Here is a 26,577-nt window from a genome sequence, read left to right on the forward strand (position 1 = left end):
CACTGCTCGCCCACCGCCCGACACGCTGCCGCCCGCTCGACGCCGCCCGATGTGCCACCGAGCTCCGTCGCCCCTGACCCCGGATGCTGTCTGACGCCGCATGACATGCCGCCGGCGATCGGGAGAGAGATGAGAGAGCTCGGGAGAGGGGAGAGAACTCAGGAGAGGGGAGAGAGAGTTGCCAGGGAAATTAAAAAAATGTTTTATGGGGTCCACCTGGAGTACTCTGCACTGTAGAGTGTGTAGCCTCATCCCACGTGGCATCTACTTTTTTTCTAAGTGGCTTGCATAGTGCATGCCCTCATCTCCTCTCCTCTAGTGGTTTTTCTCCCATGGTACGCTGAGATCAAACAAAGTCAGTGCTACACAATTTGGCGCTGAGCCCACGGCCTATTTTTGGTTAAAGTTTTTGTTATGGACTAGTTTCAAAATAAGCTTTCTAAAAGGTCTAATTTATCTAAAAAGCAGTATAACTTGTATGTTTAGCTGTTTGTATATATCAAATAGAAAATATCTATCTACACTGTTGTACATTCCCTTACTGATGGCTTTGCTCGTCCAACCGAGGAGCTCTGGCCCAAAACATCCACACGGCAGCCATGCTAAGGAGGAAAAAAAATTCAGAGAACGAAGACAAACAAACAGAATGCATGTATACTGGTTTCACTGATGATCTAATGACAGAACTAAGTTAGGATGCTTGCAACAGCATATATATGCCACCCAAGTCTAACATATGTAAAAGTTTCCTGGCAAAGGTCCAATCTTATTTCATTCTTTTTGAGAGGTGCTCGTAAAATTTGATACCTTTCGGTACCTTTTTAAAAAATAAAAATGACCGTAAACATATAATTGCCTTTATCCTTTCTCTTTTTCTTATGCTTATACTTATAAACTAAAATTTGAATTACAAAACTTAAATTTTGAGTTATTTCTGTTTTTTTTATCATAGTTTACTTTTTAGCCTTTGTTTTTATACCCCATCTTAAAATATAAGCATTTCTAAGTTCCCTAACATACTAAGGAGATATTAAAATATACCCTTTTAGTCGCTTCTGTGGTTAATTTTTTAATTTTGAATCAATTAGATTTCTTTTTTAAGCATCTGATTGGCCTGTAATAATTGGATTGATTAAATCATATAAATCAATGTACAAATATTTATATTATGGCACAAAATTTGAATCCTTGAAATGCTTACATTTTAGGACTGAAGGAGTAGATCACCAATAACAGTTTCATCCAAAACTTTATTAATCGCTACTAAGTTGTTTCGCTTATAGTTAATTTTAGCGAAACATAATGAGGCTCCATACATGGAACCAGTAATTATTTCCTCAACAATTCATAGAAGTTATAGAACCACCAACAATAGGAATGGACAGTATGGCTTGAATTCTGACGCAAATCTTCAGTAATAATATATGGTACAACATTACAACACAGCAAAGGATAGCTGTCTGCTCTGAGACATTAGAAGGACGTATTAGGCCAGTCTTAATGGAGTTTCATAAAGGTGTTCTGCGCATTAATTAAGTGTCACATCAGCATAAAAGGAAATATTTACATAAAACTATGAGGAGAGAGAATGAATTAGTTTCATGGTCATGAAACGTTTTGACACTGTTACCAAGTTCTCGGTAATATAATGAAACTCACATTAAAGGACTTGGTGTTTTAACACTGTCTACATGCAATTAAACCTTCAGTAATAATTAAATACTTTATTTAACTTTGAAAATGGTACAAACACAATACTACAACCCAAGCAAAGGAGAGCTGCTTCCAGACATTAGAATGTCATGTTAGCACATTCCTCCCTTACATGTGCAAAGAGATCAGAGTTCATGTATCTTTCACCGCCACTAGGGAACATTGTAACAATCATTTTCCCTTTGTTCTCCTCTCTGGCTGCAATCTGCTAGATACAAGTTTGATAGAAAGACATTCAGTTGAATCAGGGCAATTAATTAGCAAGCTAAGATGAGTTGTTTAATTACCTTGATGCAAGCAGCCACATTTGCACCAGAAGATATGCCAACAAGCAGCCCTTCCTCCTTGGCCAGCCTTCTCGCCATTGCCATGGATTCCTCTGTGCTTACAGTGATGACTTCATCGATGATAGATCTATCCAAGTTTTCCGGTATGAAACCTGGCCCAGCGCCTTGAATCTTGTGTGGCCCTGGTGAGCCACCTGAATAAAAGTATGATAATTGGTAAGATTTGTGGACTTTCCTAAAATTAAGCTATAAACTTCGATGATAATTTTATCTTCCCTTCTTATTTCATATTTAAATGGAAACTAGATCAAAGGGGTACTAGTAGTCTAGTGTTACTATAATACTCCCTCCGTTTCACAAGGTAAGACTTTCTAGCCTTGTTTAGATTTATATAGATGCTAATGAATCTAGACATATATATAAATTATATACATTCATCTATTGATAAATTTAGACTAAAAAGTCTTACAATATGAAACAGAGGTAGTAATTAATAGAGGTATGCTTGCTAATTTTTCACGCATCCCTATTTTCTTTGAAAAATGCTAGTATAATAATTAATCTAAAATGGAGGGAGTACATAGTAATCAAATCTAATTATCAATTTAAAAGGGAAAATTGCAAGGATGCGTGTGGATTACAATGCATTGATGAGGGTAGAGGAAAGATTATAGCCGAAGGGGCTTTGGAATGTGAAAATGACATGTATTTGTTAAGAAAAATAATAAATGTTAGAACGACAAATAATTTGAAACCGAGGGAGTTTTAGGACTCTTAGCAATTTTAAAACCAATTAGTAAGACACAAGTCCACCATGTTCTCATTATTTGTCATTCTAACATTGGATCTGATAGAATGAATGCCCCAGAATGTTTTTGTGTACCATAAAAAAATCCTACTGCTTGAAGATATTATCGATTACCTGAAATTACAGCACTTTCTGAAGGTTCCACGCAAACAATATTTATGGATGGGTTTTTCATCTTCAGGTATCTTCCTACACCTGACAACGTGCCTCCTGTTCCAGCAAGGGTTACAAACATGTCCACTTTGCCTGCTGTGTCCTTCCAAATCTCAGGTCCTGATATTTTCAGAAAATAAACAAGAAGCACAATCCACTTTGCATCCCATAATCAAAATTATGAACAATAGGTGATGAAAGATATAATTCTAGAAATAAATAAATTATAAATACCAGTCCATTTGAAGTGAGCCTCGGGGTTTGCTGGGTTGGCTACTTGATTGAAAAAATGATAATTAGGCATGACCTTCACGAGCTCTTTCACTTTGTCAATGGAACCCTTAAATCCATCTGCAGGATCTGCAGCAAATGCAGTAATTAGTTGAGCATAATTTTGCAACCAACAATATATATAGGCACACAAAAGGAACTGAAGCTAGTTCATTCAATGGAAAAATATGTGTAAGAAAAAAAAACTAAATGAGGCATTTAAGTGCTTGTTGATTTTCCATTTTCTAACCATTTGCAGGAGCTGGGATACTAGTTCTCACCTGTCAGTATCAATTCAGCACCCAAATACATCATTAGCATCTGCTTGTCAAGTGAATATTCAGCAGGCATAACTGCAATAAACTTGTAGCCTTTCTGAATTGCAACCAATACCAAACCGGTGCCAAGATTGCCACCGGTTGGTTCAATCAGTGTGGTAACACCGGGTGTAATCAAGCCTTTCTCCTCTGCATCTTCAATCAAACTTCAAACAGATATGCAATTCCAGGGTTATAGTATGCTAGCATGTTAATTAGAAGCGAAGCAAGCATAGTCGAACATAAGTAGTTTTTCTTTGAAAAAAGAATGATCTGCTCCGAAGAAAAAGATACGATCGAGTAAGTTTATTATCATTCAGAAGGTGTATCGTATTTTCTAATACAAAATTTGATATCTTAACATAGTCACCAAGATTTTGGACATAAATTTAGGTACTATAGGTGCTTTATTAAGTATCGTAAAATTGCATTATATATATATATATATATATATATATATATATATATGCAATGAAATGCAGCTGCTTGAAGCTGTATTCACTCACCTGAGAGCAGCTCTGTCCTTGACCGAGCAAAGGGGTTGGTATGCTTCCATCTTTCCGATCAAACGGGCTTCTATGCCTTCTTTTTTTGTGATGTTCTTCATCTCAATAAGTGGCGTCCAGCCTATTAACTGTGAACAATAAGATTAATTACAACGAGTAAGCTAAAAATTGTTTTTTAAGTTAATTATGGTAGCGCCACAGAAACTTAGGGGTTGGTACAATTGAATCTAGCACAGTATAACTCCTGATCTAGTACATTAATTAGTACTATATCCATACCAAAATATAAACATATTTACATTGTTTAGTATGATTATTTACATTGTTTAGTATGAATTATAGTTAAAAAAATTAGCGTCCCTTAATAAATAGGGAATAGATGGGGCTGGAGGATAGGTGGAGATGAACTGAGAAGAATTTTAAATAGAAACTGATTGATATAACAAAGTAGTAGTACTATGGGCCTATTTGGAAGAGTTTCTTTTAGCTGTAGCTTTTGCCAGAAGCTGCTTCTATCAGAAGCTGCCCCAAACAGTCCACAGCTTTTGAGAATGTAATTACAGATTCTGGAAAATGAACTAAGAATCCATAATCTGGAGAAGCTGGGTTTAAAAGCTTTTCCAGATTCTCAAAAGCTAGCTACCAAGCAGCTGATTCTCAGAATCTAAAGCTTCCTAAACAGGCCCTATAAATAGTAGCAGAAATGCATATATTTTAGATTCAAATCCTATAAATACTTAAAATTTATATTCAAATCTCATAAGTGCTTAAAATTTAGCAACGGAGAGAGTAAAGTTTGTGCAGGCAAAGGCCAAGACAGTAGGAGTGCAGGACTAACCCTTTTGAGTTAGATGCTGCGGATGGCATACAGTCCTATAGGTTGGGTAGAATACCATTTATACAAGTCCGTTCAACAGAACAAACAACTAAATTGTACCTTGCCTCTCGCTTGCAAGTTGATCTGTTCATGCAGCGTATTTGTTACTTCCTCCAGTTTTTTAATATAGTTTACTTATATCTACATATGACCATTCGGTTTATTTAAATAAATTATATAACTGTTAACTATTTTTTGTCATGTTTGATTTATTACTAAATATTCTTTAGACATAACTTAAAATTTTACATATTTACATAAAAAATTTAAATAAAATGAATGGTTATAGATTCAAAAGTCAATGGCGTCAATGAAAAAATAAAAAAACTAGAGTGGTCAGGCCCTGTTTAATTCCCAAAAAATTTTACCAAAAACATCACATCGAATTTTTAATTTTTAGATATGTAAATGAAGCATTAAATATACATGAACATTAAAACTAATTACATAATTATGGGGGAAATCGTGAGACGAATCTTTTGAGCCTAATTAGTATGTGATTAGCCATAGGAGCTACAGTAACCTACAGGTGCTAATGACGGATTAATTAGGCTCAAAAGATACGTCTCGCAGTTTCTTAGCGGAATCTAAAATTTGTTTTGTAATTAGACTATAATTAATACTTCAAACATGCGATCGTACGAGTTGACATGACCTTTCTTCAAAAATTTTGGGAACTAAACATAGGCCTCGTTTAGTTTGCAAAATAATTTTGCAGAAACATCACATCAAGGTTTTGGACACATATTTTAAGTATTAAACGTAGTCTAATTATAAAACAAATTTCAGATTACGCCTGGAAACCACGAGATGAATCTCTTGAGTCTAATTAATCCGTTATTAGCACATATTGGTTACGGTAGCACTTATGGCTAATTACATTCTAATTAGGCTCAAAAGATTCATCAGACAATTTTTCTCATAAGTGTGTAATTAGTTTTAATGTTTATGTATATTTAATGTTTTATTTAGGTGTCAAAGATTCGATGTGATGTTTTTAGAAAAGGTTTTTGGAACTAAACAGGGCCTAACCTCTTTTGTTTAAACCTGGTAGCTAGGATTCTATGAAAAGACTGCTTACATACCGGATTGTCCCCACAGATTATTTGCTCCACTATTCTAAAACGCAATTATTAAAAAACAAACTTTCTTCCACTGTATGACGTAGGCCACTTGTTCTAAACTATTAGTTGAGTTATAGGATACCACTTATTCTGTCCACAGTAATTTTTAGATGGAAGACAATGTACTCTATGCCACTAAATTTGTATTGATCCAAGGAGATTTGCCATCGACTTTATCCCTTTCTGTTTTATGCTACTAAGTTTATCATTCTTTTTTTTTACAATATATCATTGGCTTCAGTAAAAAAAAAGTCTTTTGACCAAATACTTTCTCAAAAGTACCTAAATAATTGGAGGAAATTGCTAATATAATATCCTCAAGATGTGCTTCGCTGGCATAACATCCTGAAATTTACATTCACCAAAACATCACTCCCAACCAAACCAAGCTTATTAAAATATCATTTAATTTGTCCTCTTCGCTGCAAATTAAAAAGATTATATCCACGTTCTTATATTTGTGCTGATCAAAATACCCTGGCTAAAACAATTAAACTATGGGCGACGGCGAAGCTGGGACGGTGCAATGGGGACGGCGGCGACGGCTGCACGATGGGGACAGTGCGGGGGTGGCAGTGTGATGCGGACACGTTAGATGGGGCAGCGGGCCTACACGACGGGACGGGGTGGGACCGGCGACGTGATGTGGACCGGCTATTTAACTTCTTACCACTCCTTGTATTGTTTACGATGTATATGTATTTATGATAGGTGGATTCAGTGATAAATAATAATTATTTTATTTAACTTCTTACTATTTCTAGTTGACACGTATTATTTACGACGTATATCTATTTATGATACGTAGGTTCAGTGATAAATAATAATTATTTTGACGTGGATACGGTGGCAGGATGGGGGAGCGTGAACACCGGTACAGGAGGGGTGGATGCACGATGGCACAAGGCGGCAGCGTGATGGGTTCGAGACTGGGAGGAGAGGGGCGACGACGTGATGGGAGTGCGCCTTTGTGGCACATCACACGTGTTTGGGACGGGAAACTCTAGCAAGGCTACTTTGGTCAGTTTTTCAGTAATATGAGGTATAATTGCTTTAATTTATGGCAGTAAGAATAGAATTGTATTTTAGAGTCCCGCATTTAAGAGTGATGTTTTGGTGAATATAAATTTTAAGATGGTATAACAGGGAAGTCATATTTTGAGAATGTTATAATAGCAATTCTCCCCTCATAGACATACAAGTTGATAATTGATTTATCCCATTAAACTATAATACATATATGAAAAGGTGTTAGCATCCTTATACAACTACACGATTAAGATATTCCTTCCCACATTTCATTTTTAAATTACTTTTTTGTGGCATATATGAAAAACATGTATAGAAAATATAATACAATAAAAATATTATGCATAGCATATTCAAGATGGTTGATATAAAAACAACAGTAGAAATATATTATGTAGCATATACAAACGAGTTATATTTTTAAAATAATAATAGAGATTTTCTCCGGTATAACAAAAAGTACCTCGAGATACCATTGGATCTAGATAAGCAGGATAGACATGGTTAGATCCAACAATCAAAGAACAATTTGATATTGTAAGTACCGGCACCTCGAGATACTTTTTGTTAGACTAGCAAAAATCTCATAATAATAATAATAATAATAATAATAATAATAATAAAAATAAAATATTTTACATATATTTTTTATAAATTATTCGTTCATGCTTCTACTTTCTAAGAGGCATAGCTATAGCTGGAGCAAGCCATATCAAATAGACCTTACTAAGGGTGTGTTTGGTTGAGTTGTGGCTTTTGGAAAAGCTGCTATGAGCTGTGGGCCGTGGAAAAGCAGTTGTGGAGAAGCAGCCGTGGAAAAAGTAGAAGTTTGTTTGGTTAGAGCAGCAGTGAGTATATAGGCTGTAGACAAAATACCTATAATGCCTTTAAAGGCCTATGGGACTGTTTATATGCAAATTACTCGTAATTTGTTCCATATTTGAAATGGCTAATCTGAAAATAAAAAAACTTATAAGTTTTTCATCCATCAAAATGATATTGTCCATATAAATAGAACAAACGTTAAACGGTCAATACAATGATGCTATCTCTCAACATAACTATCCTCCTCTTGCGCTAATCAAAGCATCAGTTATCCTAGTACGAAGGGTATTCATGGTATCATCATTCCCTAGATCTTCACTCTCATTGTCTGACCTGTCAGTTATATCTTCTATTAAATAGTTCTCATTAGCATCACATCTCTCATACTCCTTATCACGTAAATTGCTATCACGAATAAAGTTATGCAAAGCGAGACAAGCCACGATGATATGCTTCTGATTAGTAGGTGAAAAACTTTGTAGGTGAAAAACTTAGGATGCCCTTCAAAATAAGCCACTTTTTTTCAAGACTCCAAAACACCTTTCAATAACATTTTGAAGGGACGAATGTAAGAAATTGGACATCTCGTACTTTCCTTGAGGTGGTCCTGAACGATATAGAAATTCTGGTAAATGGTATGTGGTTCCTTTCTAAGGTGCAAGAAACCCTATTTGGTTTGCATAACCCGGGTGGAGGCAGTAGGGCGACGCAAACCAGTACGAGATGGGAAGACGACGTAGAAAAAAAGGAAACGAAACGTTTTTTCTCAAAATCAGTGGCGGATGAGTAAATATTTTATCCCAAAAGCCATAGAAAACAGGGGTAGAGGAGCTTTTGATTTGTACTACAGTAAAAGTAGCATTTTAATAAAGCAGGCAATAGCTTTTGGGCCCTTTGGTTGGCTTTTGGCTTTTGTAAAAGCAAAAGCAAGTTGAAAAGCCTAACCAAAGACACTCTAAATAAGGCAGGTAGCTAGATGCGTACAAATTCCCACAAAGCAACCACTTAACTAGAGCTTTGCTCTAGTCCTTCTTTTTTACCGCAAGGTACTAGTACCGTGAGTTATTAAAATCTTCACTTGTGCTACCCATCTCACGATCAATAAGCTGGTAATACAATCCTGACTGTTGATGATGATAGATCGAGCGGTCACGATTATATAATACTTGGTCGTGAGGTGAATAGCACGAGTGAAGATATTAGCATCTTACAGTACTAGTATCTCGCGGTATAAAAGAAAGGACCGAATCAAAGCTCATTTGACTACTAGTTGTAGTAGAGCGTAGAGGGGATTTATTTGCATGATTACCTGGGTGACATTGGAGGCGATGATGGTGTCCTCCTCCCCCGCAGAGGATAACAGAGATGGGATGCCCCTCCTGCCTTCTTCTCCCGCCATCGCTACCTTTTGTGTGTAGTATACGTGCTACGTACCTACCTACCCAGCTATCCAACTACGGCTCGTGTATGTATATATATATCGCTCCTCCGAACCGATCTCGTGTTTTTTTTTTTGTCTCCATGCACTCGCTGCTTTCCAAAAGTAGGGAAAGGAAAAAAAAATGGAATGCGCACATGTCCTTATTTTCCATATTTTCATGGTGATGGTAAATTAAGCTAGGATTTTCAAGCCGCCGGAGCTACAGGGCCGGGTACATATAGATAAAAATCTTGTGGTTTGGATCCGTGACGGAGCTGGATAGAAAATCGTGGAGTGGCCGGCCACCTAGGCAGATATTTGAAAGTTCAAAAGTTTGATAATATATTCTAATTTTTATGCGGTTGCAATGCATAAAGTGGATAGTTTTTTAAAATAGTCAATATATATATCTTTCATGTTTATTTAAATTTTCACCGCACGATACTTCAGCGTGTTATGTTTTCAGGAAACAACCGCACAACTTTGTGCTACGTTGTGTACGTAGCCCCAGCCATAGCCAATTACAGGAGATAACGTACTCTTGATCGAGTACGCACATACAAGTATCCTACGTTATACCTCGCGTGTTGCTGCGGGAGAACTTTATGATAATACAGTGATATGAATTAAAAAAATTCTTACTTACTATATGATTTTTTATCATGTGCTTATATATTTTTATGCCTTTATTAATTATCCATAAGTTATAAATGGTTTAGTTGTATGGTGTGTCTTTTGAGGAAAGATATGCAAATTGCACCCTTGATGAATCATCCAAAGACTAAAAACAATTGAGGTGATGTGAAGAGATGTAATTTACACCCTTCATATATCATCCTAAAGCTAAAAACAACGTAGATGATGTGGCTTAATTTACATCCTTGATGTATCATCCTAAAATTAAAAACAATTAAGATGATGTAGTTTCGTGAGAGAAGAGAGTATGCCATTAACTTTATAGAGGATCTGTAAGGGCATCGTTTGGCTTTTTGAAATTAAAAAGGAAATGATATATTTGCTAATGAAAAGTATTTTATAAATAATTTTTTATATACATGTTTTTATGATTAAAGCCCAAAAATTAACTACGATAATTAACTTATAAGCATAAGGATAAATGAAAAGACGATGATGTAAGCTCACATGGCCACCAGATTAGTATCATTCCGTGTATCCAGGCAACATGTTTCAAAAAGATTGTTTCAGACATTTTTTTAATTTTAATTTATATACAGAGAGAGCGCAACTTCGATCTAGGCCAAAATACTAGACGGTCAAAATATTCAATTGCCTGTTTGCAAATAATCAAGTTATACACTGGGAAAAAAAGTTTACTCATTGACTTTGAAAGAAAATATATCAGAAAGAAGCGCCGAACGAAGTGAAACATCTTACGTACTGCAGTGTAACAATAAGAAACAAAATACAAAGACTGATCGAACGGCCACGAATAGAATGAGCAGTGCAACAGTACAGGGTTATATACGTGGCTAGCGATGCAACATCCATCCGTAGTTCACCGAGAACTATATAATTTTTATAGATATATCGCATGCGATAATTACAGGGTAACAAACTAACAAATACACTATCCGGCCGAAGCTTAATTTGTGTTATCACACGTGCTGGATTCATCTTGACGTTTCTTGAAGTCACGGTTCTGATATACTCAAATATAGTTAACACCCTCTCTCGATCCCAACTGTACTAAATTGTATTTGAATTTTTCCATTAATCTCACGGATAACGGTTCTGTGAATCCATCTGCAACTGGGTCTTCGGAAGAAACAAAGTCAATTTTAAAAGATTTATGACTTACCCTTTCTCTAATAAAATGATAATCAACTTCCATATATTTGATTTAAGCATGGAACAGGGTTTGCCGACAAATACTTAGCTCCCAAATTATCACGCCAAACTTTTGCAGCTCGAGGACATTTTACTTCAAGCTCAGCAAAAGCAATGTTTCAACCCACATAAGTTCTACCATTACATTGGCTATAGCTTTATATTCAGACTCGGTACTAGGTCTTGAAACAACATGTTATTTTCTAGCACTCCAAGACACAAGGTTTGAACCCAGAAAAACTACAAAACTATATGTAGATTTTCTATCATCTATATAGCTAGCCCAATCTGTATCAGAGAAACCATTGACAAGAGTGGATTCTGACTTGTTTATTCCTATCCCCATTCTCGTGCACTGTTTTATATATCTCAAAATTTGAACAGTTGTAGGGGAATAGAGAAACTGACGTACTCATTAATCTTATATAGCCATTTACATCCTATAATATTATTCCCTTCCTGTGGTAGGACTAGATGGCAAGTTTTATTATTCAACAATGCATCCTACTCATTATTCATGGCAAGTCTCTAATTTTCATCTTGTAAAGCTTGCGAATCATTAGATGGTTCACCCGATGTGGTAAAACAAAAATATTTGATAATTCCATCAGTATATACCTTTTCTCATCAAGAATATTTGATAGTTCCATCGGTATATACCTATTCTTTACGTATCCCGTTCTGTAATCTAGTTCTTGGTCTGTCCGACACTAGAACATCATTGATTAGCTGATATACCTGTATGAATATCAGTAATACTACCTTTATTTCATAATATAAGACTTTCTAATCTTGTGTAGATTTATATTATACTAATAAATATATATATATATAAATTATATATATTAATCATATGATAAATTTAGGCCAGACTAGAATCCCTTGTTACATCAGATGTTTGGATGTCAATTAGAAGTATTAAATATAGACAGATAACAAAACTAATGTATAAATAAATGCTAATTCAGTAGACAAATTTTTAAGCCTAATTAAACCACGATTAGCAAATGTTTACTATTGCATCACATTTACTAATTATAGACTAATTAGACTCAATAGATTTGTATAGCGAAATTATCCAAATATAAGGTAAGGTTTTATTAATATTCTTTATTTAATACTTCTGCTTCCTGTCCAACCATTCGATACGATATATCGGGCCTAAAAATAGTTGAAGGAAAGAAACAGGGACTAAGATATTTAACGGGGCTGGTAGTAGTCAAATCAGGGGCTATTTAGTTCCTAAAAATTTTCACCAAAAAACATCATATCAAATCTTTGGACACTTATTAAATATAGATAAAACAAAAAACCAATTGCACAGTTACGTGAGAAATCGTGAGACGAATTTTTTGAGTCTAATTAGTACATGATTAGCCATAAGTGATACAGTAACCCACATGCGCTAATGACGGACTAATTAGACTCAAAAGATTCATCTCGTGGTTTCCACGCTAACCGTGAAATTCGTTTTTTTATTTTTATCCAAAAACCATTTCCGATATTCCATCAAATATTTGATGCGACATATAAAATTTCCGTTCCTCCAACTAAACACCTCTCAGTATCACTAATGAAAGAAACGGGGTCTTAAGATATTAGACGTGGCAGTGTGCTGCTCGCTGTTGACAAGGCGGGTGAAGGCTGATCATGCATCTGCTTGTGACGTTGCCGTTTCCATGCCTGACGCGTGTGCCGGCGCATGCATGTGCTGTGCGCTGGCTTGCTGCTGCGCGCGCGCCGTCAGAACTTGCCCCCACTTGGGTCGGTGCGGACAGGGGAGGCAAAGGATGGCTCCTGATCTGAGTCGCCTGCATGCACAGCGACGGGATCTTCTGTACCAACATCTGAACAAATATTGTTAAGCGCCAGACGGTCAATTTTTGCAAGGATGGATGGATTAGCCATTTGGTTAAACAACAATTCATCCCCATGAGAAATTTCAGATCGCAGCTGTCTTGCCCCAGCAGCATTAGGATTCAGATCAGAGAATGGAAATAGAGTTTCATCATCCAAAGACAACATTTCTCTAATTTTCTTACTCCAACAAATCATCCTTATTACATCTTTCGTAAAACAGCCAGTGGCGGGTGCAATCGTGCGAGGTCGGCGGAACGAGCGGAACTTTTGCTCCATATAGTTTATATCCAGTACACCCCCAAACTTCTCTAGCATAGTTCTTTCTCTAGATCTAGCGGACCACGTCGTCATCATAGTCCACATCATAAAAGAAAAAAATAGCACACGCACCGTTCTTTCACCAGATCTAGCAGGCCGCGTCCCTATCGTGGTCCACATCATCGAAAAAAATAGTGCAGGTCGGTGCGTACACTATTTTTTCTTCACCGATAATTTTTAAAATAGTGTACGCACCTTCCTCTTGCCATCACCCAAAGAGAAAAATGGTACATCACCGTGGTCCAAATCATCGAAAGATGGTGCATGGCCAACAAAAACAAACAAAACTAATCACAACACCTCCTCCTGTTTCCAAAGGGCATGCAATACAACCAAACAAATTCAATCGAATATAATCTAATCATTGGAACCGTATCCACTGTTTCCAAGATCGCATCGGCTTCGCCGGTTAATCAATGCCGCTTCTTCTTCAGCACGTGGACAATAAAATAAATAAAACAGAACGGTTTCAAGGTAATGGCAGAGACGTCAAGTTTGGATTTTTCTCTTAATTGGATAATTGGATGATCGGGTTAGATTTTTTTTCGGAATGCGTAAAAATATCGGTAAATCTTTGTGTTAAGAGAAGTAAAGTTTTTGCAAAAATAAAATCAAGACAAACAACAAAATATTTGAATATCTTTGGATGATCAGGGTGGTTTATCAGTTATCACATTTATTATGCACCAAATAAGATGAGGAGGGAGTCCTCCGTATATCGTGATTACACTTAGAGCAAGTATAATAGCAGGCTACAAGGTGTCTAAATGTTTATGTGAAAGAGATGGAAGGAGAGAGAGGAATAATGAGCTATAATCTTATTGATAGCTTGGACACGAGAACCAAAAAATTATATGAGAAAGACATATGGGTCATGTATTAATGATAAAAAGCTAACTATTATATAAGTGGGCTAAGAAAAAACTACAAGAAGTCTTATAACCAGTTTGTTTGTTATATTATTAGCATTGATCTTATAATGCAGCTTTGGGCAACCACATGGGCAACGACTTTTGGTGGCCTTTTGGGAGATTAGTTGTACCGCTTACTCCTCCCCCTTTACGTTGAGACCCTTTGTGGGCGTCTAGTCCGCGTCTGTTTGCTCGTAGTGGTTTCAAGCTTGTACCTAGAGGTCCCTGCATAATGTCGGTCTGGCTTTGTTGCGCTATGTATGCAACTCATTTTCTTCTAATATATTGACGCGTAAATCTTTTACGCGTTCTCAAGAAAAAAACTTATAATTTTGAACACATTCCACTGGAATCCTTGAAGTTCATCTCAGGGTTTCACTTATCGTGATAATCGTGACGATTATCGTGATAATCGAGGGCTCCGCCGAGAACCGATAACGGTTTTGGGCGGTTTCCCCGAGAAAAATCGCCCGAATTCAAAAAATTTGAAAAATTTTGATTAAAAATTAAGAAAAAAAACAAGGTGATAGATATATATTTATTGAGCTTAGATGTGAAGAAAATTTTCAAAAAACTCAATGTATCATTCATACCTTTGAGAAAAGATGACTTGACTTGAGTTAATTGGAGAAAAATATGTTTTTTTTGCACGGCGCATCCGACCCAACTTGGTCCACTAGGGAGAATAACACGACCGATGAAATGGTCCAAAATATCTCTCCATTTTCCCATTTGTTTGCATGATCAGTGTACTTGACTATGTTTGTATGACAGAATTTATGTTATGGTTGTAGATCTGAGCCTCTGGTCATTATGGACTTTACTAGATTATTGTTGTGAACATTAATATATTATGGTTGCTAACTTTCTTTTAATATTCATGCTTATTTCATACCATAAATTGTGAATTTGTGATTTTTATATGTGCTCTTAATTGCTAATTTGTTAAACTATTAACAAAGGTCATGCCATTATACTTTCTTTTTTACTATAAGCCTCACCATCTTATTTTCTAATTTTTCCCTTTAATTTCACTGCCTAATGGCCTGTATATTTTAGCTAAAACCGCGCGCTTATCACTTATATCGCCACGGTTTCTAGTTGAAACCGTGCGATTATCGCTTCAAACCGCGACCGTCGTATCGTCGCGATAATCGTCTGAAACCGCGTGATTATCATCCCAAACCGCAATCTGCCAGTCGTCGCGATAATCGTACCAAACTGCGTGATAATCGCGAGTTACCACACGATATGGTGGTCAAAACCGTCACGATTTTGTTTTAATTTTTAAATTTGAATTCATGCGGTTTTTGAGCGATTATCGTGACTCCGCGCAGGAGCGGTTTGGAGGACCTCCGCGATAAGTGAAACCCTGGTTCATCTACAAAGATGCAGCAACAATATGAACAAACACAAAGAACAATTTTACGGTCCTTACCTAGGTATCGAGATATACTAAATTTTAGTGTAAAATTTGATAACTTCCCGCACCTAGCGGTACCTTCTTAATGACCGTAAAATTTCTCATACACAAATCTGCACAGAGACTGCTCCAAGAAAAATCAGAACTTCAGAAGGTCATATTAGCACATTCCTCCCTAACAGTTGCAAAGAGTTCAGAGTTCATGTATCTCTCGCCGCCGCTCGGCAACATTGCGACAATCATTTTCCCCTTGTTCTCCTCTCTGGATGCAATCTGCCCAAAATCCATTAAATTAGGTACCTAGAGTCGATGAACATATGCATCACAGTTTACAGCCACAGCTAAGATGAGTTGTTCACCAGCTACGTTTGCACCAGAAGATATGCCAACAAGCAGTCCCTCCCCTCCTCCTTTGCAAGCCTTCTTGCCATTGTCATGGACTCCTCTGAGCTTACAGTCACAACTTCGTCGATGACAGATTGATCCAAAGTTTCCGGTATAGAACCTCCCCCAATTCCCTGAATCTTGTGTGGCCCTGGTGAACCACCTGAATAAAATCAAGCAACAGCGCTGTTTACAAGTAGGAAAATTCTGGGTATGACAAATGTTCAAATTTAGAGAATTTTTGTTGAGACTAAATTTACAGATTTTAGTGAGTAGTACCTCTTTCTTTGCTTCTTATCTATTTATCAGCCTACAAGAACAGCTACAGGTATACAAGTTCAGATAGTTCTAGCTAGGATGATACTTCTCTTCTAATAATTATGTTTGAAACTGTTCCTACAAAGAGATATTAGTAGATTACCTGAAATTACAGCACTTTCGGAAGGTTCCACGCACACTATAAATATGGATGGATTTTTCATCTTCAGGTACCTTGCTACGCCTGACAATGTGCCTCCTGTTCCAGCAGCGGCTACAAAGATATCAACTTTGCCTGCTGTGTCCTTCCAAATCTCAGGCCCTGGCATTTTCAGAAAATAAATATGAAGCACCATGACCAGGTGTGATAGAATGCTAAAAGATATCGTTCTCATCAAAAAAAAAAGAATGCTAAAAGATATCTGTGATTTGTACATCATTAAAATGTGAATTTCGGTAAATAAGTACCAGTCGATTTGAAGTGTGCTTCTGGGTTTGCTGGGTTGGTTGCTTGATTGAAACAATGGTAATTTGGCATGATCTTCATGAGCTCTTCCACTTTGTCCATCATGCACTTATACCCACCTGCAGGATCTGTTGCAAATGAAAATAGGTCTTATTGAACACTTGCCAGGGATACTTAAGATTTAACAGACAGTACAATCTTAAGAGACAGTATTCATTAGTTTAGTATAGTTGCCTGGATAACAGGAAAATGTTTACTTTAGAAAAGAAATCTAAATGAAACAATTTGAGTGCTTGCTGATTATTCTGACCATCTGTAGGAGCTAGATCATTGTTCTTACCTGTCAATATCACTTCAGCACCCAAAAACTTCAACAGCATCTGCTTGTCAAGTGAATGCTCAGCAGGCATAACAGCAGTAACCTTGTACCCTTTCTGAATACCAACCAACGCCAAACCAAGACCAAGATTACCACCAGTTGGTGCAATCAACGTAGTAACACCAGGTGTAATCAAACATTTCTCCTCTGCATCTTCAATCAAACTGCAGGGCAAAAAGGCAGTTGCCAGAACGAAGGCAACATAACACATATACTCAGTTAGCCCTGTGACAGTTTTAACGTCCTTAAAAGAAGTTATCTAAAGGTTGATGTAAAACATCGGTAGCTAGAGTTACCAAAATTTCACACTAAAAATTTAGTACTCAACATACTTTCTAAAGAACCGTTAAATTTTTGAATTGAAGAAATATGGTGCATTTATATATTTTCGGTTCACTCACCTGAGAGCAGTCCTGTCCTTGGCTGAGCAAAGTGGTTGGTATGCTTCCATTTTTCCAACTAAATGGGCTTCTATGCCTTCTTTCACTGCGATGTTCTTCGTCTCAATCAATGGAGTCCAGCCGATCAGCTGAAAAAAAAGGTTAATCGCAGTGCATTAATTACAATCATCGTCCATAGTAACTAATTTAAGGGGTGCCTGTCTTTTTCAGGACAAACGCATTGGGTTAAATAAAAAAACTTGCAAATAAAATTTTATATATGTGTTCTAATCTATCTAAAAGCACAGACTGAAAAATAAATTAACATGAGAAAACCCCAAGTCTACTCCAAATCTAACATTGAAAATTTAAAATTTGGCTTATAAGCATAAACACAAATGAAAAAATAGGGTTATAAATCTTTATAGTAAGATGTCATATAATAATATTTTATAAGCAATTTTACCATTCTTACTAAAGTACCAGAGTTTACATATTTTGTATTATAAAAATTTGGTATCTCTAGCTATGTACCTCGACTTACCGAAATCTGAGTATACTTGAAAGTACTTTGTTAATGATGATAAAATTGTCCATATTTTAATAAAAGAATAGAGCAAGACTAATATGTGCACCCCTTTAGTATAAGCTATTCTACACCCCTTCCATTCCAAGGTCTCCCAAGGTCCATTTCACCTCCCACCCTCCTTCTAAGACCCAAAAACAGCCCCTACCTTGTTTAAAGGCTGGTCAAATGGTTAACCTCGTGGGTCAACCCCTTTGTGAGCTTTCTCTCATGTCTATCTAAGCTCATCTCTCGTCTCATATAAATTGTGCAGTAACAGACGATAAAAATGTAGTACACGACGAATAATTCACAGTAACAACGTCGAAACATACTTACGAGGGATCTACTTTTTTAAACCTTTTTTCAAACAATATGGTATAAAGGTTCTTAAAAAATAATATATGAGGTAAGAGATAAAGTTGTTTAAAGTTTGAAATCTTAAAAGATATTTATATGTGCAGTAACGATACGTCTTTTATGTAGGAATAACGCTATGTTGCTACAAAATATGTGTATTATTACTGCACAATTGCAGTAACGTCGTGATAGAAATAAAAGTGCAGTAACATTACGATATACGTGCAGTAATATGTTTGTTGCACAATTGCAGTAACGTCATGATAGAAATACAGTAACATCTCGATAGAAGTACAATAACATTATGATTGTATATTGTTGCTACGGTACAACTAATACATGTGAGAGACCTAAAAGATTGCATTTCTAATCTTTAGAGAGCAATATCTCATGTGTTTTATATTATTTTTCAAAACCATTTTCACCACAATGGTTAAAAAATATGATTTAAAAACTAGATTCATCGTGACTATATTTTAATATTGTTACTGCATTTTATAAGGTGTGTTACTGCATTTTGCCTTCGTGTTACTGCACTTTTCAGATAGACGGGAGTTGACAAAGGTGGGGTGTGGAGAAAGGTCAAAGGACAGGTTTAACCGACGGGAGAGTGCTTTGATCAGGCTAGAAGAGAGATTTTTGGACTTTAGAGGGGGTGAGAGAGGGTTTGGGCCTTATGAGAGAGAGGTATAGAATAACTTATTCTAATGAGGTGCGTATATTAGTTTTAGTTTTTCTATATATATATATATATATATATATATATATATATATATATATAGCAAGACTAATATTTGGACTTCTATTAGTATAAGCTATTCTACACCCTTCACTTTTAAGGTCTTCAAAGCCTATCTCACCTCCCACCCCTTTTTTCTAGGGTTTTTTAAGGTATACTTGAGTGCATGTGAGCCGTTCATTAAGAATAACCTAATGGCTGAGATAGGCTAATAATATAGTGATTAAATTATGTAGCAGTGTAGTAAAGGGTAATTTAGGTAAAAATTATTGTGGTATTAGTGTAATTTGTCTGCTTGAAGGGTATAGCCAGCCTAATCCACCGCAGCCTCCGCCCCCGCGTCCTCCTCCGCCGTCGCCTCTCCGCCACCTCCGACCCCGCGTCGTCCTCCGCCGCCGCCTCCGTCCCCGTGTCCTTCTCCGCCGTTGCCTTTCCTCCGCCGCCTCCGCCCCCGCGTCCTCCTCCGCCGCCTCCGCCCCCGCGTCCTCCTCCGCCGCCTCTGCCTCTGCCTCCGTCCCCGCGTCCTTGTCCTCCTCCGCCGCCTCTCCGCGGCCGCCGCCGCCTCCGCCTCCGGCGGCGCCTCCGCCCCCGCGTCCTCGTCTTCATCCGCCGACTACTCCTTTGCCCCCTTGATGAGTCCTCCTCGTCCGACTATGACGCCGAGCCCTCCCCCACCTTCTCCCTCTTCCTTGCCTTCGCGGAGCAGTTCGTCTCCTGCCCGCATCCCAAAATGCCCGCCGTCACGGACGTCGCTGTACTAACGGTAAGCAGTTCCCACACAATTTCTCTCAAATTAGTTGGAAATTGGATACTCTCTCGAATCAGTGCTGACATTCGATGTAATTAGTAGGGAATTATTGTATCAGGGGAAGAGATTTGAGGACTTGGACAACGAGGACGTCGAGGAGAGCTACGAGCGGTTCCGGCGGCGCGAGCGGCGAGGGGTGGTAATTGTAACTCTATCACATCCAGTAGCAACTTATCACTTTCAAGACTTAGAACTGCATGTGAGAACTCAGCCACTGAATCATTGTTCTATAAAAAGGTTCACAGGGTGTGTATTTTAGAAATAAATGTTGCCTATGATCAAGCATCCCTCAAAATAATTGACCATACCAGTTTGCATGCTTGAGCTATTTTTGTAGAATATTAAAAGAACTTGGGTATCCATTATTGTGAGAGAGGCATTATGAGTGTTATTCTAAAGTAAGATCCAAATTATTGTTTGATTACTTCAGGAACTTCATCAAAATGTTGAGAAATTACCACATGCATATATCTCTTTAGCATAGATCTATTTCTCTTGTGAGTTACAAGTAAAGCAATGGCAACAACGTTTTGTTGGGCTATGCTTATATGCTGTCTGTGCTTTCACTAAAGTTTTGAAGGTTGAATTCACATGAATCTTCAGCATTTATGAAAAGAAGTAGACCTTACTTGTATCCTTGAGAGCTTTCTACAAAAACAAAATGATTTATGAACATGCCACTTAGTACTGCTAGGAAGCATGTGAAGTGCACCTAGAAACTTCTTTACCTGTCTAATTGCACCGAAGTATCACTTTCGAACCTATAAGTTTGCCCCTGGATCTACATTGTAGCACTCGATAAGAACCTAATAATATGATCTCTTCCAGTATCCTTAGAAAACATTCAAAGTAGGTAGCAATACTTACAGCCGAAATGAGGTCGTTGCCATGGAATGTCTGTTTCAGGGGGGTCCTTAACTTCTAGTGCTTTGTCACAACAGCTCACCATTTCCTCTGGTACTTCCTATCAACCTTGTCTGTGGTTGTTTCATTTATCTGTGTCAATTGTACGGAATGAATAAGGAACCAACAATTGTTTGCTTCAACTTTGCAGATTCTATCTGAAGGCTGCAAATGCAGATGACAGAGTCGAGGACCTAGCGAAGTACCTGGCCATGCTCTCACTTCTGTTTATTTTTGTTTATAAATTCTTGTTTATTTTTGTATTCTAATTAAAAAGTTGGTTACTCACCATGTAATTTAGTTCTTCATGTGGTCTGTACGTCATGAAGTTTATGGAGTATTGGAATGGAACAAGGATGTAAGACCGAGCTTGATGGAATGATTACTCCGGGGGAGGGATCATTCAAGCAAGGGAGGGAAGCAATGCGCGCATACGCGTGTGTAGGAAGCTCACTCCGGTATGTTATGTGGTTTGAAAGTATGTCAACAATCTTGTTTGGTCCCCAAATTAAATAGCATTATGAATGACATATACTTACTATGCAGGTGGATATATAGGTCTTCAGACGCAAGCTTGCGACAATATTGGTTGGTTCCACGATGAATGAAAACGATTCAGTCCCTAAATACAATCACCAAGGGGTTGGTGTAAAGGGCACAAAATAGTTGTACTTTCATACCATATTATTCTCATATAATGTTTGGACTATCATGTATTATTGAGCACAAAAAACATTTTTGCCCTTCCTTCGACACTGTTCTTGTACGTCCAACTTTAAATATTGTTAATAAGTATGAATATAATATTTATGAGTACATTTACTAGAAATTTTTTAGTCCGTGGGGTTAATCTGATAAATTTAGTAGTTCATAAATTTGTCATAGTTAGAATATTATAATTATAGGATGGCAATGTTTTTGCCGTTGTGTGTGCTTTGGTGTCGTTGTAAGAAAGTTGGCATCAGCGTCTGCAAAAGGAGTTTTCTACGTCCATGTCTTTGTTTTCTCCTGACAAATCCATACTCTTTCGATTCCTAACATAGTTTTTCAGTTTAGCACACGTATACTAATAAGAAAGCAATAAAGATTAAAATATTAATTTTTAAACTTAAATGAATTATCACTAACTTTTCAAATCCAAGTAATTTATTGTGGGACGGAGGGATAACAATTGAATACGCAAGCGTGTGTGAGGGCTGTGTTCTTTACTAGAGATTATTCCTCGGATTTTGCGAAAGCATAAGCTAAAGCTCACAGCTGAAACAATGTTAACAAAATTTAAGGAATTAATCGACGACCATTGTACTGTATGGTACAATAATCACCTGTTAGATGTTTGTTCACGGCTGCATTTAGTACAAGGAAAACAACGACGGATGGGAGGCGGCCAGGCGGGTGCCGGTGGACAGCGGCGGAGACGGATGGGAAGCGGGGGCCGACGGACGGCGGAGGCGACGGGATTCTGCTCGGTGCGATCTTTCTCCCACGGCTGTGTACTCTTTCTTTCTTTCCTTGGGCCGTTCGGTTACGCGCCTGATATCTTGGCCCAATTAGCAAATACAACAAAAGACTAATTTATCCCTTTCTTTATTAAAACAAGTGACAAAAATACCCTTTCAAATCAACGGCGGTGGATACCGTTATTACACTATTGTGTCTTTGAGTAAGAGGTACCATAAAGGCGCTCCTTTTCTAGGTCCAAAAATCATGCCCACCTCAATTAAATGTTGGTCAAATAGTTCACCACGTGGGTCAACCCTCTTAAGGGCTTCCTGTCATGTTTATCTAAGTCCACCCCTCGTCTTACAGTAATTCTACAATAACACAAAGACAAAAATACAGTAACACGACAACTAATTTGCAGTAACAACGTCGAAACATAGCTATGAGGATCTACTTTTTAAAGCATTTTTTCTAACAATGCTGTACAAACATTTTTAAAAAATAATATATAAGATGAGAGACAAAGTTGTTTAAAGTTTAAAATATCTATATGATTTGCATTAGTATACACTAATACTATGCAATAGCGTAGTAACAATATACATTCTATAACAATAACGTCATGCTACTATAAAATATATCTATTGTTATCACATAATTATAGTAACATGTGCATTGTTACTGTACAATTATATTAACGTCATGATATAAGTATAGAAACATCATGATCAAAGTGCAGTAACACGATGCAGTAACACGAGGTATGACTGCATACTATTGTTACAATACAACTAATACATGTGGAATAAAATGTTGTATTCCTAATATTTAAAGAGCAATATCTCATGTGTCATATATTATTTTTTAAAACCGTTTTTACTACCGTGGATAAAAAACATATGATTTAAAAAATTAGATCTGTCATGATGTTGTTATTGCATTTTATAAGGCATGTTAATGTACTTTTGCCTTCGTGTTATTGTACTTTTCAGATAGACGGGACTAGACAAAGGTGGGGTGTGGTGAAAGATCAAAGGACGGGTTTGACCGACGGAGAGAGCTTTGACCAGGCTATTTGAGAGGTTTTGGATCCTTAGAAGGGGTGGGAGGTGGATTTGGGTCTTATGATGGGAGGGGTGCATAAAATAGCTTATTCTAAGGGATGCACATACTAGTTTATATATATATATATATATATATATATATATCAACTGTTAAAATCGATTTTTCCTACACAGGAATGAAACGTTTCGCCTGGTATTTACCATGATTCAATTTTTTCTCAAATATTTCAATAAATTTTTTATTTCACAACGTACAAATCGATGTTTCACTTACGGTCAACCCAAACATTTTGACCGTCCGACTTTTTCTTTTTTTTAATAGGGATCTCTTCTCTAGGTTTGTGATATCAGGGTATCAAATAGTCCCTGGATCTTACGTAACAAGCATGTAAGAGCAGGTACAGTATGCTATAAGCTATAAGTATATTTTAAAGAGATAAGAGGGGAGAGAGAACAGAGATAGGTTACTAATTAGTAGCCAGCTACATACGGACTTTAAGACATAGTGTGTGTATGACATGTAGAAACATGTACTATTGTTTTATAGGTTACAATTTGACTATTAGATTGACTATAGATTACTCGAAGCTAGTAGTTGACTATACTCTTAAACTTGCTCCAAGCACACTTTCTCTAAAGTGTCGTGTAGTTTTAAAATTAAGATGACATGAGGCAGATAAGGGAAGAGAGAGGAGTTATAAACCATCATCTTTTCAAGTATGCTTATACTTAAATTAAATTTAGAGTTGATTTTAGGAATTTAAAAAAAAATTGTTTTTAGTTTTAGTTTTTAGATCGCTAAGAATTTCCAAATTATTTTTCATTTGTAAAAATAATTTGCAACGCTGAAGGTGCTGAATCAACTCTTGGCTGGATTGATTTAATTCGCAGCAAGAAACTGTTTTGGATTTCTGGAGCGAAGGAGAACCACAGGAGACACAGCAAAATTTCTTATTTTTACCTGGGTGACGTTCGCGGCGATGATCTCCTCCCCGGCGGAGGCGAGCAGAGACGGGATGCCCGTTCTTCCCCCTTCCTCCGGCGTCGCCGCTGCCGCCATTGCTACCCCCACGCCGCCGATGCTATCCACCCGCCGCCGCTCCCGGTTTTGTCTTCCAACCAGAGCAGGATCGAAGACGAGGAACCCGATGGATGTAAACTGTTGACTCCGATGATTCCCATGGTTGCGTTTCTTTTCGTTTCTTTGGTCGCTCGCTTGATCTTTTACTGCTCCAAGTGGGTCTTTCACACGTGGACTCTATACGTGTCTAGACTCACATGGACCTATGTATACGTATTGTCACGGTACAATATTACTAGATCCGTGTCGGACAGAGAGAGAGGTGGTCCCACCCAAAAAATCCTCAACTTATGTGAATATATATATAATAAATATAAAAAATATTATTTATTAACCTATGTAAAAAAGTCCTCCTGCTCATGCAAAATACAAATAAAAAGCTTCACGATTTTAAAAATTATTTAAGCATTTCATTTATTAACAAGTTCATTTCATATAATTTAATATTATAAGATTTTCATTTTGTCTGTTTCAACGAATATTATTAATTTTGAACTGAAAATTAATTATTATTTATTTCGAAACTCATTTTTTATATAAAAAGGGATTTCAACCAATGTGACGTAGGAGTAATATCTCCGAAATAATATAACATCTTTATCAGCAAAGTGTGTTCTAATAATATAATATGATTTTTGGTGTTTCGACGTATCGCTTTAAGTTATAAGCTGGTGTCCCCAGCGGTAAAACATCTTTGCTTTATAAAAAGTAGGGCTGTTAAGCCTTTTCTAAAAAAAAAAGTCATCACATTTTTCTGCTGTATGTCAGCCGCGTTCTTTTGTCCAGATTATTCCTCGGTTTTTATTATTTTACATGTATGTTTTCCGAACCGGTAAACCAAAACAATATTTTATATATGTGTGTAAGTAGAATTTGATCATCTCATATTGATATTTTTTTAAAATTTGTAGTAGTTAATTTCATTGTTTATTGTTTATAGAATATCTAACGAAAAAACACAGTCGTCGTAGTGCTATGCCAAAATTTTGGGTGTCCGTAATCAACAAAATAAGAGAGAAATAAATGATAAAGAGGAAAACGATGCACGCTATATTTTTTTATTTGACTTGATAAATGTGATATAATCCTTGAAGTCGTGCACGTAATACATGTTAACCAATGGTGCATTATCATCGGTCTCATGTTTAGTTTAGTACTAATTTGCTTGTGTGGTAACATAAACATTTGTCCTCCAAATTAAAGAAAATTCGAGCAAACCCTTCTGGTCAGAGCTTAATTTGCTTCATCAAAGTTCATGCACCAAGGCTTTAAGATTATATATGGAGGATACGTATGTGCACAAGTGTATATGAATTATCCATCTAATTACTTTTTCCTTTTGGCGGTGGATCCATCTCTAACTGCTTAATTAGTAGTAATAGATACAAAGTGCACACTTGCCGGTGCTCAGTGCATGATGCAACCATTCACATGTCATTTGCTGTTTTTAGTAATGATCTTCATCTTTGTAGGTATAGGCATGCAAGTGTTAAAATAATTAACATCCCAAATTGTCATTTCTTATATATAAGAAACTAAACCTGTCAGTATAATAGCTAGCTCATGCACGCTTCCTTTGCAAAGAAGGAGAATGTTCCGACTTACACGCTACATTAATGTAATTAATTACCTAACCATTGTCAACGAACATGCATGTTCACGTAAAGCATATGCAAATTGCCATAGACTGCGAGCCTGAGAGCGGCTAATTAATGCCTCTCTTCACTTGCCGGAAACGTTGCTAGACTGGTTCCTCCTCTTACTAACTAATAATACTTGGGCCAGCTTAAGGCCTTTTCGAGCCAATAATTTGAGGCCCAAAGGAACAGACTGCTAGGCCTCAGTTAGGCCCACACTAGCGCCTGCGAACACTCAGATTGGGTCGTATTGGGCTTCCGGGCCAGATACGGCCCGACATTACGGGCTTCCACGTAAAGCCTTTCTCCCGTTTTTCTATACCGAGTTGGGCTTCCGTTAGGCCCAGCACAAAACGAGGGTCTACCCAAAATAAATCAACTGCTTAGGTTTGAGCTTGTTATAAAATAAAATCGACTTCTA

At 37.1% G+C, this 26,577-nt stretch overlaps 1 protein-coding gene and 1 long non-coding RNA gene across 6 annotated transcripts; one reads left to right on the top strand and one right to left on the bottom strand.

Moving 5' to 3' along the window:
- Positions 1 to 1,767: 1,767 nt before the first annotated feature.
- LOC102699315 (cysteine synthase-like) lies at positions 1,768 to 24,500 on the bottom strand. The gene is made up of 7 exons (XM_006656108.2): positions 24,400 to 24,500; positions 4,055 to 4,182; positions 3,513 to 3,715; positions 3,196 to 3,321; positions 2,923 to 3,081; positions 2,001 to 2,194; positions 1,768 to 1,918 (listed from the first exon to the last, which is right to left on the bottom strand). The coding sequence occupies exons 1-7, from the start codon at positions 24,496 to 24,498 to the stop codon at positions 1,793 to 1,795; spliced, it is 1,035 nt and encodes a 344-aa protein (XP_006656171.1). The 5' UTR covers positions 24,499 to 24,500; the 3' UTR covers positions 1,768 to 1,792.
- LOC102722866 lies at positions 19,759 to 21,742 on the top strand. Of its 5 annotated transcripts, none has more exons than XR_005812099.1 (6): positions 19,759 to 19,983; positions 20,071 to 20,167; positions 20,857 to 20,985; positions 21,083 to 21,133; positions 21,233 to 21,389; positions 21,478 to 21,742. It is a non-coding gene; the product is annotated as an uncharacterized LOC102722866 (long non-coding RNA). The 5 variants fall into 5 exon arrangements; XR_001550448.2 differs by having other exon boundaries at positions 20,935 to 20,985; XR_001550449.2 differs by having other exon boundaries at positions 20,068 to 20,985.
- Positions 24,501 to 26,577: the final 2,077 nt, after the last annotated feature.

This window comes from Oryza brachyantha, chromosome 6 (assembly GCF_000231095.2).
Source record: "Oryza brachyantha chromosome 6, ObraRS2, whole genome shotgun sequence".
NCBI classification, from domain to species: domain Eukaryota; kingdom Viridiplantae; phylum Streptophyta; class Magnoliopsida; order Poales; family Poaceae; genus Oryza; species Oryza brachyantha.